At 43.4% G+C, this 18,558-nt stretch overlaps 2 protein-coding genes across 4 annotated transcripts; one reads left to right on the top strand and one right to left on the bottom strand.

The window, feature by feature from the left end:
- Positions 1 to 860: 860 nt before the first annotated feature.
- Positions 861 to 14,337, bottom strand: wdr6 (WD repeat domain 6). Of its 3 annotated transcripts, XR_005894699.1 has the most exons (10): positions 14,317 to 14,337; positions 13,902 to 14,018; positions 12,336 to 12,500; positions 9,220 to 11,980; positions 8,885 to 8,962; positions 8,466 to 8,582; positions 4,027 to 8,148; positions 3,146 to 3,212; positions 1,452 to 1,811; positions 861 to 1,204 (listed from the first exon to the last, which is right to left on the bottom strand). XR_005894699.1 is itself a non-coding variant. In XM_041048093.1 (6 exons), the coding sequence occupies exons 1-6, from the start codon at positions 13,969 to 13,971 to the stop codon at positions 7,137 to 7,139; spliced, it is 4,203 nt and encodes a 1,400-aa protein (XP_040904027.1). In that variant the 5' UTR covers positions 13,972 to 14,308; the 3' UTR covers positions 3,580 to 7,136. The 3 variants fall into 3 exon arrangements, 1 of the variants encoding a protein (XP_040904027.1); XR_005894701.1 differs by lacking the exon at positions 13,902 to 14,018 and having other exon boundaries at positions 14,317 to 14,331; XM_041048093.1 differs by lacking the exons at positions 861 to 1,204; positions 1,452 to 1,811; positions 3,146 to 3,212; positions 14,317 to 14,337 and having other exon boundaries at positions 3,580 to 8,148; positions 13,902 to 14,308.
- Positions 14,338 to 14,819: 482 nt separating this feature from the next.
- On the top strand, positions 14,820 to 18,081 carry LOC121188394. Its single transcript, XM_041048134.1, has 4 exons — positions 14,820 to 15,078; positions 16,139 to 16,191; positions 16,405 to 16,573; positions 17,002 to 18,081. The coding sequence occupies exons 1-4, from the start codon at positions 14,874 to 14,876 to the stop codon at positions 17,361 to 17,363; spliced, it is 789 nt and encodes a 262-aa protein (XP_040904068.1). The 5' UTR covers positions 14,820 to 14,873; the 3' UTR covers positions 17,364 to 18,081.
- The last annotated feature ends 477 nt before the right edge of the window (positions 18,082 to 18,558 follow it).

Here is an 18,558-nt window from a genome sequence, read left to right as displayed (position 1 = left end):
GAACTCTGCACATTACAGCGAGTTAACAGCCCCTGTTCTCCTCCCCTTCACCCCCACCCCCCTCCATTCAGTGCTTCTGAATACCTCTATTATCACAGCTCAGCTTTCAGAGACTCATGGTCTGAGTGTGTGTGTGTGTGTGGTGTATGTGAGTGAAAGAGGGAGAAGACAGTGAGAAAGTGAGGTTGAGAGACAAAGAGAGCTAATGAGACAGAGATGTTTTCCCTGCTTTAAACTAATTTTAATGTATTCATCTTCCCACAATGGAGGCTTTTTGAAAGCCATTCCAACTGAGAAAATGTGAAATTAATTGAAAACCTGATAAGAGGGAAATGAATAATGAAAGGCACATGTAGATAGAAAGAAGGAAAACAGAATGAAAAGAGAGAAAAAATGTTACACAGCAGTGTGAAACACAAAAAGGTGCCTGAAAAGAAAACTCAAACTGTTATAGAAACTCTTTGTAACAATTCAAAATGAATGTGAGGTTGTCTTAAATGTCCTTTTATGCATAATCTCACCACAATATGAAATATGAACTCAGTCCTGAGACTGATGCCTGTATTACACAAGGTAGGATTACCAAGAAGGAGAAGCTGCAGCTCCAGATCCTGAGGTCAGTAGAAATAAAGAGTGCCCCCTACAGAAACTTTATCAACAGAACATTAAAGGAAAAGATGTTTTGAGTTACAAATCATCAACCTCAGTTTATCTCTAAAGTTAGAATTTGAGAAGTTCAAACACAAATGCAATATTTGAAAACTTGAGACACACTGATCTAGTTGGATTGCCATTAGTTTAATTTTCCATGGTAAACATACAAACTCCACTCACTGCACCACTCACTGCACCACTGTTAATCTGACAATGAGACTGAAATGTTACTAGTAACACTGATAAAATAAAAAATATAAACAGAAAACACAACTCTCTTGTTCTATGAGTAGGTAAATGTAAGAATGAACTGTCCATGCAGTTCTGATTCTTCAGTAGTGTATCTGTCTCAAAAGCAGCATGAGGTTTCTGATGCGTTCAGCCCGGCAGCGAGGCGACTGGTGCAGCGGCAGCTCGAAGAAGGAGAAAGTGAAGCTCCGGGAGAAGCTGAGATTGGTGACTGGATGCAGCGGTGGGAGGCGGGGAGGACGTGGCATCCGACGCTGGGGCAACACCCTCCGCCTCGCCCGCAACCCTCTATCTCCTACACCTGCAGAGACGCAGAGGGACAGACATGCGTGAAGGGACAGAAAATCTTTTACCTCAAAATAGGATTGCCATTAAAAGTGTGCTGCTCAGGAACAGGAAGCTGCTTATGAGGCATTATATGCTGTAATCAATATTACTTTCCATTTAAATCAAAATAATAATAAAATAATAAAACGTAAACTTACAGTGGGTTAACATTGTCTTGTAAAACACAACAGTTTAGCTTTGGTTACATGATCCAGTCATACCTGATTTGTCCTGTAGGACAGCCAGAGGTGGAGACGGAACCTCCGAGTTAAAACTTGAGGTTGAAGCTTCTTCATCTTCGTCCTGGCTCCCACGATAAGGGGTGGATGGAGTGGGCTGAGGAGCAGGAGGGGGTGGAGGTGGAGGTTGAGGGGGCCGTGAAGGAGGTGGTGGAGGGATTGAGGTAAAGGAGGATTCGGAGAGGGCCAAGCCTCCCCAAGGTGCCATGGCGGTATCGGAGAGGAGGATGGAAGAAGGCCCTGGATGAGGATAACAGGATGAGGACGTCTGCTGCTGGCTGCGTTTTTGGTGACTGGCCTGGTGGGAACGCTGGCGAGTCGGGGAGATGCGTGGAGGCTTGGCTGGGGAAGGAAAGGGGAAATAGAAAGGAAAAATGAAAAGACATAAGTGTAGCTGGTTGAAAAAAATGGTTGACTGATATGCTACGACTTAAAATCCCATGAGGAAACATCTGTTCTGATGAGGTGTCCTTGAGCAAGACACATTTAATCTCTACCAGCCCCTGAGGTAATAAAGTAACAAATCATGAGGTTTTGAACGGGCAGCATTAACATCAAAACATAACTTGTTTGAGCTGCTTATTGAAATTAATAAATCAATCAGTTTTAAAGCTGCGCAAAACAAAATTTTGTGAAGTGGCAGATTAAAAAAAAAACACTTGAATTTCTCTGAGGGAATAACTTTGTTACAGAAATGCAGTTTTTGAACACTAATCCAAAAACTGCCAGATTCACATGTGAAAGCTTCAAATAGTGAAATTTTATTTCAAGGGGTCTTTTTATATACTTGTTGTTGTTTTTCAAAAAGAGAAGCTGTGCCACCGCTGTTCACAGTTTTATGATCATGATTAATTTTGTCAGCTGCGAGCTGCTCCCCTATTTCCATTGCATTGTGGGATATCAGTGTCAAGCTCACAACCTGAGCAATTACAGCATGCATGCAGCACTCTCAGCACACTGCAAAACTCAGATTTAGTTAATACTGTAAGTATTGGGATATACACTAATGCTGCATCAAAATAAGAGGAATTAATAATGTTTATTCCTGTCATGCACACAGCCTTCAACCAGAGTAATCATATATAAGCCTGGAGCTGTTCATGAAGTTATTTGTTTGAGACACAGACTGCTGCACAAGCAATACCATGAGAAGCTTTTTCCATGTGTAGATATTAAAACAGCAAATAGCAGAAGAATAAAAGGTAATAATTTTTTCTGACAGGGCCATTAAACTGGTGTTAGTGACATTGTCCTTAGCAGAACTGTTGTTTTCCACATGGCATCATTAAGAAATCGGAAATCAATCAAGTGAATAATCAGAATATCATCATGAAAACTAATTTTGAGATGTGAAAACCATCAGTAAATGGCATGAGGTGTATCCTGCTGGACAACAAGTACGGTCAGCACTTCCTATTTTCACTTGAAACTTGAAAATGTTGGATTTGAAAAACTCCCTAATGAGGTAGCAAAAACTACAGTTTGAGCTTTTCGGTCATAAAACTTATGTTTACTCTGAGAACTCTTCACAAAAAACATTAGGTTTTAAAACTTTATCACTATGAGGTGACTCCCTTGTACTAGTAATCAAGTATCTCCAACATAAGCTGCTTAATCTCTCGTCCTTCAACAGGCTCTGAGTAAATGGAGAGGTGAGAGGGTCGTGTGTGTATCACCTGTCGTTTTACTCCCAGATGAACCAATGAGAGGCAGCCGTTCTCGTGGCATCTCCAACGCAGAAGCCTGAGAGCAGAAAGGAGTATGGCTTTTCCGTTTACAGTTTACAGTGTGCCTTTTTCATCACGCACACAGGAAACTGTGGGGACAGTTCATATGCACTGCAATACAAATATACATGGTTTTTAAATGGTGATCTCTGTTTTAGCTGGAGGCCTTTTTTCACAGTCTTAGGTTCATACATTCATTTCCCCCTCAGGTTGAGTTATAATAACTTTGTAAATCCCAAAACTTTTCATCTGGTGCCACCATCAGGTCAAAATTTTAATTAGCGAAACCCTGGCTTATGACTGAACAACTGCAACATTAATGACATTTCCATCAGCCTCAGCTGTATTTTATGTTTAGGGCTAATTAGCAAATATTACCATGATAACAATCCCACTAAAAATCCTGAAACTACACTAAAATCTAACCATTGACTCATAACCAAACTGTCTGACAAATATGTTTGAGGTTAACTAAGAAACTGAACAAAAATGAAAATATGACCTTTGTGGGAGAGGTAACAATTAATGTTGGGACCAACAGAAAAAGGAAAAAAGACGTGTAAAACTGTGAGGAAACAGCTCCTCGTGTGAAAAAGGAACTAACAGACTGTAGATACACACACTTGAGGGGATACATATGTCCTGTCGTTCATACTGAACGGGCTGATAAAGAGAGAAAGACAAATAGACAAATCCTCTAAAATGAAGGACATCTTCTTTGTATAAAGGTTATACAAAGCTGGCGTGTCAGAGTTTCAGAGTGGGGTTAAGGTAAAAGACAGGAAATAAAATGTGATGGAAAGCTGTGAGCGTGTGTGTGGGTTGTATACCTTTTTGATGGGTGTAAAATGTCACTCCCTCTGCACTTTGACGGCCGCACTCTTACTCCTTGTTCTCCAGGGTCAGGCAAAACATCCCCCACGACACACACTCTCTCACATACACACACACACACACACACACACACACACAGGGGTCGTCAAGATGACGCAGGGAAATTTTCCCTACCAGCACACACACTGATGCTGATGATTTCTCATGCTGGCTTCCACAAGAGTCACTTCCTGTCTCTCCACATGTTGTTTGAAGACTGAAGATGATTCATTCAGATCAAATGTGGTTAAAGAGCACAGTCTTCTCAGGTTTTAGGAATCATCATCCCCTCTGTGTCTCATCTGACACTCCCTCGCTCGTCAACCAGTCCTGTCCTTTTTATTTTTCTGCCTCGTCTGTAATGTCTTCACTTCTTTGCCTCCCTCCTCTCTGTCTTCCTCTCTCGCCTTTCCCTCTTTCTCTTCTGTGACCCAGCTAACATCAGCAGTGACGCTCGCTGAAGCAGGTGCCTTCTCCATTTCTCTCTCCCCCTCTTTTTCTCTCCCCTCGCCAACCTCACCTTTACCTTGTCAGTACTGGTCCTTTCACCCTCTTCCTTTTGTCTCACCCTTTCTTCCCCCTTGTAAGTGATAGTGGTGGTTATACAAGTACTTTGGCTCCTGTGTTCTCTCCCTCCTTCTTTCTTTTCCCTCCCTTGGAACAAAGACAAGACATGTGCTTGTTTTCTTCCCTCTCTGCCTTTCTCCCTGTTTTTGAGTGGCAGGAGCTTTCACCCCCCCCACCCCCACCCCTCCTCAGGTCGCTCCTTTCATTTCATCTTTTCTCCACCTCTCTCCCCCCCTTCACTGTTCATTTTCAGGGTGACATTAACTCTCCTTCCTCCTTTCTTTTCCTCCTTCTTTCTCAGTGTTGTGAGTGGCAGGTGGTGAGATGGTGCTCGACAAAAGGCAACGTGAGACGAGGCTTAAATATTTAAATATTCATGGATGCCTGCAGTCTGCCCCTTCATGGGCTCTGACCCCTACCTAGACCACCACACACACAAACACTGGTAATAGCGTATGCAAGCAGGTATACGCACATCTTAGTTAGCTGACTTCTTCAGTAACATCAAAATTTTGGACAACCACACGCACACACGTGCACGCACACACACACACGCACACACGCACACACACACCTAGGAATACAGGTAATCTGACAGCTACATTTAAATTCCAGCCAGGTGACTGCTAATCATCGCACAATGAAGCGCACACAAACGTACAAGTTCACTCTAATGTACAGTGTATGACATTTAGCGTGGCACAGGTGAACATGCTGCTTGCAGTCTCACACTTCATCTGACACAGCTACATTTGCATACCAGGCAGACACACACAACAAATATGCAAATAATTGTGCAGTCAGTCCCATATCGACCTGCCACTTAGACAGTATTAGCATTTCATCTCACAACACATTCAGCTTCTACGCTGCCAAATTAGCATTTCGGTACACGTGCACACAAAGTAATCACAGTTTGAGTGTTGTACAAACCGTCGCCTTGGAACAAACGCACACTTCATGTTCACGCTCTTTAATAAGTCTTTAATAATCCCAAAAGAAATACTATTTAATTTCCCTGTGGCTGGATACACTGAAGTGTTTATACTCCATCACACTCACACAAACACTTTTTTTCTGTGTGTAATACTATTAATGCAAAGTGTGCCCTGAAAAGCAAATTGTTGCAATGGAAATAAACACACTGACACACACCTTGGTGCTTCTGTACATGTGACGACCTTCACTGATGTATTTTCTTGCCACCAACGCTAACCCCTTAGCCTAGAACCAAGTCTCAACCCTCAGACAGCCTTTGAACGAGTGAGGACTGAACAAAACACACGATTCTGTCAGTTCTCTCTCCAGCTTATAAGCCAAGCTGACTGTTTTATTTGAATAATTTGAGCAGTATGAAGTCCAGCATCCAGGATCTCATCAGAAAAAAAATCTTCCTTAATCATAATTGAAATATGATTTTTTTTTAAATTCCCTATCTGCAACCACTCATTGGGTTTCTGTTTCCCAGGTGGGGAACCACTGCTCTACAGGACCAGCCAGGTCTAAACAGAGACCACCTGTTACAATGTGTATATACTGTAATTTCTTATGTACAGTACGTACAGTATACCATGCCTTTTGTGGGCATGTGTGATTGGTAGGAAAGCAGCTCTTCACTAAAATGATCCGGATTAAGTGCCTTGCTCAAGAGCAAATCAGTAGCAGGTGTTACGAAGGGTGGCGTTTTAACCGTAAACTACATTTAAACCACAAATCTCCCAAATACTTTTCAGATTTTGGTGCATGGAGACATTTGGTAAAGTCAGTCTTTGGTTTGGCCTTGGTCTTACTGATAACGGGAGTCCCACGGTTCTCTTCAAGTACAAGGGCTTTATTTCCTGGCTGGCTGAGATGTAACATAGTGTATTATAAATAACTCCAGTCATTTCAGCCATCTTTGTGCTGTGTGGTGCTATTCCCCAAAGCAGACCACAGATGGCCCAAACACATCAGAGATGGTTTTAATGTTCTCTTGAAACAGCTATGATTTTTTTTTTGACATTTTTCCTTGATGAACTCCAAGTGTTTTTTGTGCGTTATTACCAGCAGAAATGGAGCATGATGCCAGACAGAATCACTGCCCACATCTTTGATTTATTTTGTGTGTGTGGATTTTTTTAAGGCTGGAGGAAATGAATGACAGGTGTACTTTTTGTAGAGGTCAAGACAAACTTTAACTTAAAACTTCATGAAAGAACTTGTTTAACTAAACAACTACAACTAAATTGTGTAATATCTCGTCAGACAGGTTTGATAACCCTCCTGCTTGTAACTGTCTCTCTTTTAGATATAGACTTGCCAATTAACAAGAAAGCTGGAGAATACATGAATGCATGAATACACTCCCTTTAATAAAAATGTACTTTCAAAGTTACCCAAGTGAATTAATTTAATATTAATTTCAGCAGTCTTGTAATTTTCATTCAATTCATAAATAATCTAAAAAAAAAAGTTCATTCAGAAAGTTATTGGTTGGACCACTTACATTTTTTGATTCCACTTATGTTGACTTCTCTTGTAAAGTCACTTTAACTCTGTGATTCATCTCTCTTTCCTCTGTCCACATCTCTGCATCCACCTCTGTATGTCTGACTCGGAGTAGCTGGAAGCCCTGGCCACAGACCAGCACCCATCCCATCTTCTCTCTCTTTTTCCTGCTCTCACAACAATCTTTCAAGCCTGTCTCAGTGTTCACCTCACTCTCTGTCTTAACCACGCTGTCACTCTCTCTTTGATGTCTTGTCTCATCACTGGTCTCACAAACTGGGTCACCTGTCTTGCTCACTGCTTCATCAGGTTCCCCACCCTCAGCCTCATCCTCTCTGTCCTCTGTGGTCTTACCCTCCGTTTCTAATCCTGTCTGACTCCCTTTTCCTCTCCAAATTGAAATCTCCTGCTCAGATTTGAATCTTATTTTCCCCTTTTCATCTCCTTCCTTCCTGTCCATCATCTGCCCCTCCCACACTGCGAGTCCTGCAGTGTCTGCAACATGGGAGCACAGCGTCCTTCTGTGGCTGATACCGGTACTGCAGACACTCCACAGGCAAACCCTCTGATCTGAGGAAGTAGAGACCACAAGGCCTGGGGTCAGGAGCTTCAGGGCGGTCAGAGGGGCAGCGTGGGCCAGTGGGATGTGGGAGTGAGAGTGGAGGCAGAGCTGAAGCTGGCTTGGGGGCTGGAACAGGGTTTGTGAAGAAGATATCCGTGGCTCAGACGTCTGAGAAAACCCTCTGCTGCCCCCCGTCTTCCTGTCTTCTGGGTAGTGCACCCTAATCGTGGACACTGTCAGCTGCCCATCATCCCCTCCGCTAGCAACGGTTACCAGGCAACCGCCCTCTTGTTTCTCTGCCCAAACAGCCAATGAGTTGATGCCGCTCTGGTGGGCGGGAACGTCGAGGCAGGGGATTGGTGGAGTTGGAGAATTGCTTGAAGTATCGGTTGGAGAAGAAGCTTCAGTCAAATCCCACACTGCAATTTTCCCATCTGTTGCAGCACTGAACAGCAGCTTATACCTGAGAGGGAGGCAGAGTAACTGACGTAAACATTCCTGTGCATAAGAGATTGCTTTGCTCATATTTTATAAGCCAGGTAGAGTTAACATGTTGAAGGTTGAAAGAAACCTAAATATAATGGGATTTTAATATTATATTCCTACATTTCATCTGCTGGAAACTACTCTTCTACAGTGTGCTTTAAAAGAACAAAAAGCATATTAAAAAACAATCAGTGAAACAATCAGTGGTTTGGTTCAGATGGGTTTTTCAAAGCAAGGGTACCAACATGTTGTAAGGAAGGTGAAAATCTTAGATTTAGAACAAGCATAGATCACCTGTTGCCTTTTCCATCCTCCAGGCTGCAGGTGGCGACGCTGAGCACACAGCGCTGGTGGTAAAAAGTCTCCCACAACAAATCAATCTGACGTTTAACTTCACTGACCGAGAACATTCTGGAAAAGACAGTGATGGAGGTTAGGAGACACAGAAAAGGAGACAGGGAGGACAGAACACTATGAAGGAGACTTGGGTAACACAACAAGGGCGTTCAGAATTCACAAAACAGCATCTGAAGGGAGAAACATGACCCATCATTGTTAATTTGATGAAATGCATGCTTTAAGTTTTTTTGAAGACAACACACATCTGATAACTTTAAAACAGCTGGAAGCCATTCTGTCATTCTGTTTTTATATTTTTCTCTTTTCTCCTGCTGCTGAGAACAGGTGTCAGACGAGCTGTGATGGAAACCAACCTGACAGCTCCGTCGCTGCAGGCCAGAGCCAGAAGAACACAGTCTGCCCTTTCATCCACCACCACCACAGACATGTACCTGAAAACACACACAGACACAATTGGTAAGAGAGGTAGATACAGGAAAAGAGAAGGGGAGAAATTCAGTGTATGGACGGATGTTAGAGCAACGCACAGACAAAGAAAAGGGGGAGGGAAAAGGAACTTGAAAGCAATCTTAAAGAAAAACTCACTTTCTTTATGGATGTAATTCTCTTTATACATGTGCAGAAAATAAACACATGTGACAGCACCAGTTTCTGTCTGCGCCTCTAAACCTTACAACCATTAACTTGCCTTGTTTCCGGGTCCATTTTCACCGTCTTGTGTCGGTTCCGCCTCCTCTCCCACTGTTCGTCCAATCGGTGACTGGCCACCTGGATCACCTGGCAGGAGGGAACCAGTCTCTGCCTGTCCCAGCCGATCAACAGGCGGTAACACTGCATTTGAGCCCGGCCGCCGGCTGAGACGAGCAAGGCGGAGAGAGACCGTGATTGGTTCACACTCTCTCCCTCTGGATGTGTTATCGCTGTCACCGTCCGTACGCTTGAGATGTGGTCAGTAATAACTGAGAGAACTTTGATGTTGCCAGAGTCGGGATGTACCGCCAGGACGGTTAGGCTGGTGTCCTCTCCTCCCGTCACCACCACCTCCCAGTGCCTTCCCTCTCGCTCCACCTCCCTTCTCCCAGTTCCAGTCGTATTTCCAGTTGTTTGTGTGTCATTCCCAGTTCCCTCTATCCTCCCCAGCCTGCATACACACCCAATCCCTCTCCCATGGATGCCCTCTCTCAGGCTCCATCCTCCAGTATTTCCTGCCCTCCCAGCCCAGCTTGGTTCCTCTCCGGGCGGTTGCGAAGCCAGGACAGCCCCGTGCTTGATGAAGACCAGAGCTCCATATCCGGGCCAAACCCCTTTCTGGGATGGCCAGAGAGTCCAAGAGCGATGGCCCCCACCACAGGGCACCGCCAACAGCTTCTCCTGCCTCACTGGGTCCCAAATCACGAAGTGGACAGAGTGGAAGCCAGCGATGACAAACCTGGCTTCTCTTGCGTTGCTTTCTGTCTCTGCTTCTTCACCTCTAAAGCTCTGCTTTGTCTTAGAGTGGTTCTCACATTCCTCTCTGACCTCCTCTTCCTCTGGAATTTCAGGTTCAAGAATCAAAACTCTCTCCAGCCACTCCATTCCCCTGCAGGCTCGTTGAACTCGCAGAACCTCCAGCTGAAACCGTTCTTTGTTCTCGACTGTCTTTCCGGTACTATTTTTTCTGTTTTCCTCAAGTTTTTCCAGTGGTACTGCCTGAACTCTAAAAACTCTCACACAGCCATCCCTACCGCTGCTGTAGAGGAGTCCGTGGTGTTCATACACTGAAGTTACACCCTGTTTTCCGTGCACCCCGAACAGGCAGCTCAGTGGCTGCAGCTTTAGGTCATGCACTTCTTTATTCTCCCTCTGCTCCATGATACTGCTTTTCCCATCTCCATCACCTCCATTTTCCTCATCTTCACGCTGTTCTGTGCATGTTAGCAAACCTTCATCCGCTTGTGCGTCATCTCCTTTCTTTTGCCCGAGTTTTTCTGCTTCCTGAAACAAAAGCAGGGACCCTCTCCTGTCCCCGCAAACCCACAGCGCCTCCTGCGACCTGGACTGGAGGCACACTGCAGCCAACAGCCAGCGTTTGGCACAGGGGGGAAGGAGGAAAGGAGGAAGAGGATGCACGCTGAGGTCTAAGGAACTGTTTGCATTTAATTTTACCTCTACACACCAGCGATAGACGAGTCCTTCAGCACCTGATACCAGCAGACACATGCCACCTTCTCCCTCTTGCCAAATAAGACTATGGATCTTCCCGGATCCACCTGTGAGAACAATCCCAGATTGAGGATGAGAAATAGGGAAGACCTGAATGGACCCGGTGAGGTTTCCCACAGCACACAAATGAACTTTGGTTGTTGAGTCTTTTACAGTGATGGATACTGTTTCCATCACACAGTAGGACTGAAACTCAGGAGTCCCTTGCCACACAATCTCCCACTGCCCATTGCTGTATTGATAGACTATTCCGTGATCAGTGCAAACCACAATTTTACTCTGATTCCAACTTGTATTTTCATCCTCTTCTCCTAATATACAAACCCCTTTGGGTGTGCTGTGACCAGGGAATTTCAGGTCAGTTAGTTTCTCTGTCACTGCTTCCTCTGTTTTCTCCTTCGTCTCCTCATTCTCCTTCAACCTCCACAACCTCACCCCTCCATCTGCGCCCCCTGTAGCCACCCATCTTTCTTCATCTCCTGCTCCCTGACTGACTGCCAGTGCACGTACCCCCCCTGCCCTGTGCCCCTTAAGCGTCCTCACCACCTTCCCGCCTCCAGCCCAGTCCCAGACTAAACAAGCCCCGTCTTCCCCTGCGCTGAACACTGTCCCAGAGGAGAGACGCACTGAGAACACCCTAGCCTGGTGTCCATATAGGACCCTTAAACAAGCTGGGTTCAAGTCCCCACATTTACCTCCAGGGCCCCCTAAAGCACCGACACCCCAAACCCTAACACTGCGGTCATCAGACGCTGAAGCCAGCCATCCTTTCTCCTGGAGGTATGAGATACTGAAGATGACCCCGCTGTGGCCGAGCAGACGTCTCTCAACTGGCGCTTTGCACTCAGAATCCTTCCCTCCTCCTCCTCCTGGCTTCCAGAGAACCAGCTGGTTGAAAACAGTCCCTCCCACTAAGACGGCATCTGCCCAAGATTCATGTACTAAAAGGAGGGCAGAGTACAGCAGACAACCCTCCAGACAGGAGCGCTGAACCAGGGCAGTTCCTGTATTGGCATCTAGGAGAAGAGCACTATTGTGGGCTACAGCAACACAGAGGAGTGAGTGTTTGTCTCCAGAAAGCCAGCGGACATCCAGGGCCCAGTCCTGTAACTCCATGAGGGGACCCAAGATCTCCAAGTGCAGATGGTCCCCGTCCTCTAGATCCACATGGAGCCTCAGCAGCCTCACAGCTTTGCCTCCAAACACTGCTATGTCATAGAAGTTGGGCTCTGTGGTGGAGCTCAGTCCTGGAGATTGATATACGAGAGAGGATTTTGTGAATATATGGAAGTGAATAAACACAAAAACAACAAACGCAAAATTAACTTGAGGGCTGAGGTATATGTAAACACGTACAAACATATCTTTAATATTTAAAGTCAAGGTGAGGAGAGAGAAAGAGAAAGGAGAAGCCCTTCATTAACTGATTTCACAATTATTAACATAAATCCTCATCCTACAGATCACCAAAGTGTATTAAACAGGCTTCCCTATCTTACTTCACTCATATCTGCCTGTCAATTTAAAAATAAAAATAAATAATAAAGAAAAAATAACCTCACTGGATGCAAAAAAGGGTGTACAACATCTGCTCATGCTTACCATGTTTGTTCTTCCCGCAGGTTCCTGAGGCAGAGCTCTGAGCTGGGACAGTGGGCTGATTTCTGGGTCTTATTCCATGGATTCTGTAGTGTTGGAGCACACTTAGTGAAGCACAGGCTTTAGGGCGAGGTTGGAGACTGTACACCGTCAAGACTGGACCCTCACCTGCCAAGAAAAGTTTACAGAAAATTAAGTTAACTGTGTGTTGTGCAGTCCTTTATAATGCCTTTGAGGCTACATTCAAACTAACAAATATACAGTCATGGAAAAAATTATTAGACCACCCTTGTTCATTTTAATGGCTGGTACCACCAAAGGTATATTGTTTGACCAAATATAATGATAACAACAAAAATAAGAGTTTAATAAGAGTTTAATTTAAGAGCTGATATCTGGCCTTTTCCATGGTTTTCTTGATAATAACCAAAATCACTTAAGTTCTTACATCAATAGCTATGGCATTGTACTGCCAAAAACAGTGCTTTTAGGCATCCCATGTTTTCTTATCTGTCTGTTTTAGTCACAATACACAGGAGTTAGTACTTGATTGCATAACCATTATTTTTGAGGACTGCAACCATGCGTCTTGGCATACTCTCCGCCAGCTTCTGACATTGTCCTGACATCTGTTCACCCCCATGTTTTACTGTAGGGGCAAGACAGTCTGTTGTGTAGGCTTCTCCAGGCTTCCTCCTAACCAGTAAGTAGGCTGGAGTGGGCATCAACTCAAAATTGGATTCATCACTGAAAAGAACCTTAGCCCAACCATCAACAGTCCAATCCTTGCCCTGTGTGACTTCAGACCAGCTTCAAGAAGTCGGTTTCGAACTGTCTTTGCTGAACAAGTTACATTTCTCCACAGTGCCCACCCATTTTTAAGGTCCCTGGAGGTCTGACGAGTTTTTTCTTGGTGTAATGAACGATTGTCTCGGAGATCTCCCGTTCTCTGGCTACCTGTCTCTCACTCACGCCAATTTCCAACAGTGCCAAGATGGCTGCCTTTGTGGCTTCACATAATTCTTTTGTTTTAGGCATTATGTGAGAGCTGACAACTTCTGAATTGTGCTATGGCTTGAATGTAAGCAGGAAACCACTCTCAGCATGTGCAGTGCGGCTAATGACATGAACTGGCCTCTTATATACCCTGGAAATACAATTAAGCTTAAGCATGTCAAATAGGACATAAACTATTATGTAATCAGCTGCATTTTTTTCATGTTCATTGTATTCTTCAGGTAATATACCTTTAGTGGTACTAGGCATTAAAATGAACAAGAAATTGAAGAAAACAAGGGTGGTTCTAATCATTTTTTCCATGACTGTAGTAGTAGCAGAACAGTAGTGACTAATTGTATATCATACAGCCCACACTGTATCACCAGAGACATTTAAGGGCTTATTTTGTCTACTACATGTCTACATTTGCGCTGAAATTCTTGACAAAAACACATAACTGTATTAGCCAAAACAGATCTGAAATTTGAGCAATGAAAAAAAAAATTAAAACAACAAAAACATATCAGTAGGATAATCACTTGTCTGTTGTTATGAAACACTGCTGCCTACCTGTCAGGAGAAATGCATCCTGAAGAAACTCCAGAGCTGTGGCTGGAGCTACCAGGGCTGCTGTCTCCATCTCTTAATGATTAGTAACTTTTAATGAAGACACATTGATAATGGTGCCTGAAATATATAAAGTTGGCAGACACACTTGCTGCAGATGGAAGAGTAAGAAAAAAGGGCAAACAGGCAAAATGTTGATAAAGTCACCATTAGCCTTCCAGTTAGCAAAACAAGCCGACAGCAATAGCACTTTATGACTCCAAGTTGTTTGGAGACTAGAAATAAAGAAACATTACTTATCTAGGTCAATATCAATGCGGCTACATGCTTTACTTGCAAAACGTCTCAGACAAAACTGAGATATATTTTAAATCTACAAGAAAACATCTTTATTTAAGATCCACGACAAGCGACCTACTACCCATGTGTTTCAGCTCTGTGCTCCGCTGGACGTTGTAACCAATCAGGCTACGCTGCTGGCTTTCTCACCGCTGATTGGAGAAAACAACGCACGTGACAGGCTGCCTATGAGTTGCGCTGCCTTTAGGTGTTTTCAGGAAAAAATAGTTTCCTTAGCGTCAGTCAATGGCACTGGTTTTTACGTGACTCATAGGGTTGTTAATCTGTGTTTATTGATTTCTCTCTTAAACTTTCGTTAAACAAAGAAATATTTTTTATTACCATAGTAGATACAATTGTGGTGTTTGTGTAATCTCTTTATGTTTTGAGTAATTTTATATTATTTTAGAAATATTAATAATAGACGTCAAATTAAGTAACTAAATGTACCGATGCAGTTTAATTGATATTATCTAACTTTATTTTAAAATATATAGAGTAATTTCCATTAACATCCCCAGTGTTAGAAAACATTGTTAGACATTCCGAGTAGGCAGGGAACGCATCAGGGAGGCAGGCAGGAGAAGGTAAGAGGTTGGCCGTTAGGTAGCGGTCCAGCTAAGTTCACTGCTAACTATGCCTGGAAAATGTAAATTCCAAGACTCTTGGCTCTCTAAGGACATTTACAAGGACTGGCTGGTTAAGGACGTCCAGGATATCCACTTCGCCCGATGTAGGGCCTGCTGTAAATCAATCAAACTCCAGACCATGGGCGAGGCTGCTCTCACCAGCCACGCAGGGGGAGCTGGCCACAAAGCAGCGGTCCGCAAGCTGGTGGAAGGTAGCTTAGCTTTTAATGTAAAACAGTTTACAAACTATGCCCTTAGACGCGTTTAAGCATATTTATGAGTCCAGGTGATCGTCGTTGTTTGCTCAGCATTTGTGAGTTGTGGTGCTTCAGTTTTGGGGGGTGGGTGTGTTTGGCTCCAACAGTTGTCTGAAACATCTGTCCCAGGTCATCAACCCCAGCTTCTCCCTGTCTGGACATGTGTCTTTTTTATGTGCATGTGTTAGACTTCTGCATGACAACAATAAATACACATTGTAGTGTAGTTTATAAAGTGTACAGTTTCAGGAGTTGGGATGCATAGTAATCTTGTATGGATTTCATAAAGACCTTTAAATACACACTGTGCACTTCTCTATGTAGTGGTAATAATAGTTATGCCAACCATCTAATAACCTTAAGATATAGACATGTTATGGGATTCTTACCTTATCTGCTGAAGCCCATTGAGACCCTTTAAATTTGTTTACATTAATATTGTTATCTCCCCAGTACTGTGGGGGAAAAAAATAAATTATTTATTTAATATTTAATAATACCAAATCTGGGGTCAACCCTGTAACATTTCAGCATCAGTTACAAAACTGCAGCACTGGCATTTTTTCAGTGATTTACAGTAATTGTGCTCCGAGGCACTTCAGCAGGGTGCATACCTGCTGCTATGAAGAGTATGGACCATCTGCCTTCTCAGTTTGTCATTCTGCTGCACCAACACAGCCAGTCTGAGAACTGATTAAATAATCCTTGAATTTAATGTAAAAGTCTTAAAGTGCAGGATTTCTGTGTATTACTCCAGTTTTACGGGTATTGAGTTGGTTGCAAACACTCTACTGATTTCCACTTGGCGCTGTCCACATAAATATGCACAAATATGTGCAACCATGATGCTGTAAGGTGGTTTGGATACATGTGTCTCTCAGGTGTTTTTGTGTGAAGGTGACGTTGTACCTGGGTCCACCAGAAGGAGGCGTTCTCTGCTCATTTTCCTGAGATGCATTTATTTACCTACAGTCCCTCCCTGTCTGTCTCCCTGTCCTTTTTTACTCATTGGCAGGCAATTTGGTGGTGATAAATGCCACAGGACAAATGAACGGCAGCGTCAATCGGGTAAATATTTTAAAGTGTTTGTTTTCTATTTATTTTAGAGACTTTAGCAGAATTTAAACCAAAGAACAGCATTAAGAGAAACCTAACCTAAAACTAAGAGTAGCTCATGATAATGAACAACTAATATTCATAATGCACCATTAATGGTAGAAATGACAAATGTTCCACCAGCGTGAAATAATCACTTAAACCACTTTGTTCTCTTCTTCTCAGGCTGAGGACAGCAAGGAGCAAGTGGCCATCTGCCTCCAGCGTGACACCTTGGACAAAATAACAGGCAGCGACTGGTCAGATCTGCACCACAGCCCCACTACAAACTCCACCTCCCACAATGCAGAGCTACAAGATGTGACATTTCCTTCTGCCTACTTCACAGCACCAGGTACCCACAGATAAAGCTCTGCCAGCTGCTCCTGTATTTGCTGCCCAGAAACCCTTGCACAGTGAACTTTCCGTTGGCACATACTGATGTCAGTGCAGAACAATGAAAGAACATGTTTACATGAACTGTGATATTCCAGGATTAACTTTATTCAGATAGTACCCTCAATTAAGATTGGTTTGAGTATGAAAGTAATGGAAAGTCATTTACATGGATTTGGAATTTCTGGCCTGGTGTGTGGAGGGACTTAATTTAACTATTTAAAACTACTGTTGAGGTTTTTTTTTTAATTTTGAGTTCAATATGCATCAGAAAAATACTTGGATAAAGAAAAATATGCACAAAAAGCTTTAACAATATATACTGGACCGGCACACTCTGGAGCACAAATCCCCCCTCACTGACCTTTTTGAACTCTGACCTCACAGGCACCTCCAGGCTCATCAGCCAGCGCCTCCACCCATCAGGCAGCGAGACAGAGGAAGGCGGCCGCCGCTCGTTTCAGCACGACTCCGTAGACCTGTCAAGGATGGAGCACCAGCAGAGGTCGGAGGCTCTGGAGCAGCAGCAGCAGATGAAGATCCTGGAGTGGGAGAACAGGATGAAGGTGCTGGCGTGGGAGCAGGAGCTGGTGAGGGGGAAGAGGAGAGCAACCCGGCAGAAGGAGAAGGCCTTCAGGATGAAGAAGGCATACTACAAAGCAAAGTTAAAGAGGATGGGCGAGGACGTGCCGTCGTCTTCCACCAGCAGCAGCGATGAGGAGGAGAAAATACCTCATCCGACAGGATGAACTGATTTAAGAATTGTGTTTTTATTAGTGCTTATTTGTCTCATTGTTTTGTCTATTTGTCATGGAACTGTTACTATTTTTATACTTTTTTTGTACTTGGTTGCACAAGGAGTTTTTCTCAGTTGCTTTCAGTGAGCTGCTCTTACACAAAGAGAGAAAATCACTCCCAAATGAATAAGACTGAATAAGGCATATGAGAGTGTCTTACATAGCTATAAGCACTGTTATTTAAAGCAGAAGTAAGATTACTTGGGTTCCACACTACTTAGAAGAACAAATTAAGCAAAACTACAATAAATGGCAGTGACTTTATTCCATATGGTGACAGCTACTAACCAATTTCTCATCGATGTGACGACCGTCTTCTCTGTCTACGTAAGCTTTCTCCTTGATGGCCTTAAGAGAAGATCAAAGAGATTCAAAGTAAACACTTCTTTTGAAATTAATCAAAATGGGGTACTAATTTTCAAAAAGACCTGTAAAAGTACACAGGAATGCTATGAAATATAAATACTTTTAATGAGTTACTTTGCACATCTTGTAGAAATTCACTGTGTGAAAGGGTTGAGATCAAAATCACAATGTGTGTGTGTGTGTATTTTTTTTTTTATTTTATTAATCACAGCGTGGCTTCAATATTCAAAATCACTGTTCACTGATGTTTCAGGCAATAGTTTCTGTGAAGGTCAAAGTGTGTTTTAAGGAGAATATCATTAAATGAATGTACTGAGATTACATCTAATCACTGAAGCTTCTTTTGCAGTGCATGTTAACATGAGCATGTATGGTTAAATTCTATTTCTCCTTTGTAAATAAATTTGCATTTGGAACTAAGTTTGAGTCGACTACAACAAATCAACTACCTGAGTAAATGAGACGAGAAACATACATTACATGGCCAGAAGTATGCAGACATTATTATTACATGCATATGGGACTGCAGAATATTTAATTCCTAAACCAGTCAAGAAGTCTTTCTGTAAGATTTCGGAACCTGGCTGCAGACGTGCTGCTATTGAGCCACAACAGCATTAGGAAGTCTGGGCACTGACACTGGCCAACACGGCCTGGCCTGCAGTCAGTGTTACAGTTCATCCCAAAGGTCAGGGCTCTGTACAGGGCTCACCACCACCATCGCCAAAACAGTGAGACTGTCTGTGAGAAGTGAAGCTGCCATGTTTGGGAAACATGACTT

Source organism: Toxotes jaculatrix, chromosome 2, assembly GCF_017976425.1.
Source record: "Toxotes jaculatrix isolate fToxJac2 chromosome 2, fToxJac2.pri, whole genome shotgun sequence".
NCBI lineage: Eukaryota > Metazoa > Chordata > Actinopteri > Toxotidae > Toxotes > Toxotes jaculatrix.
This window is presented reverse-complemented; position numbering and strand designations above follow the sequence as displayed.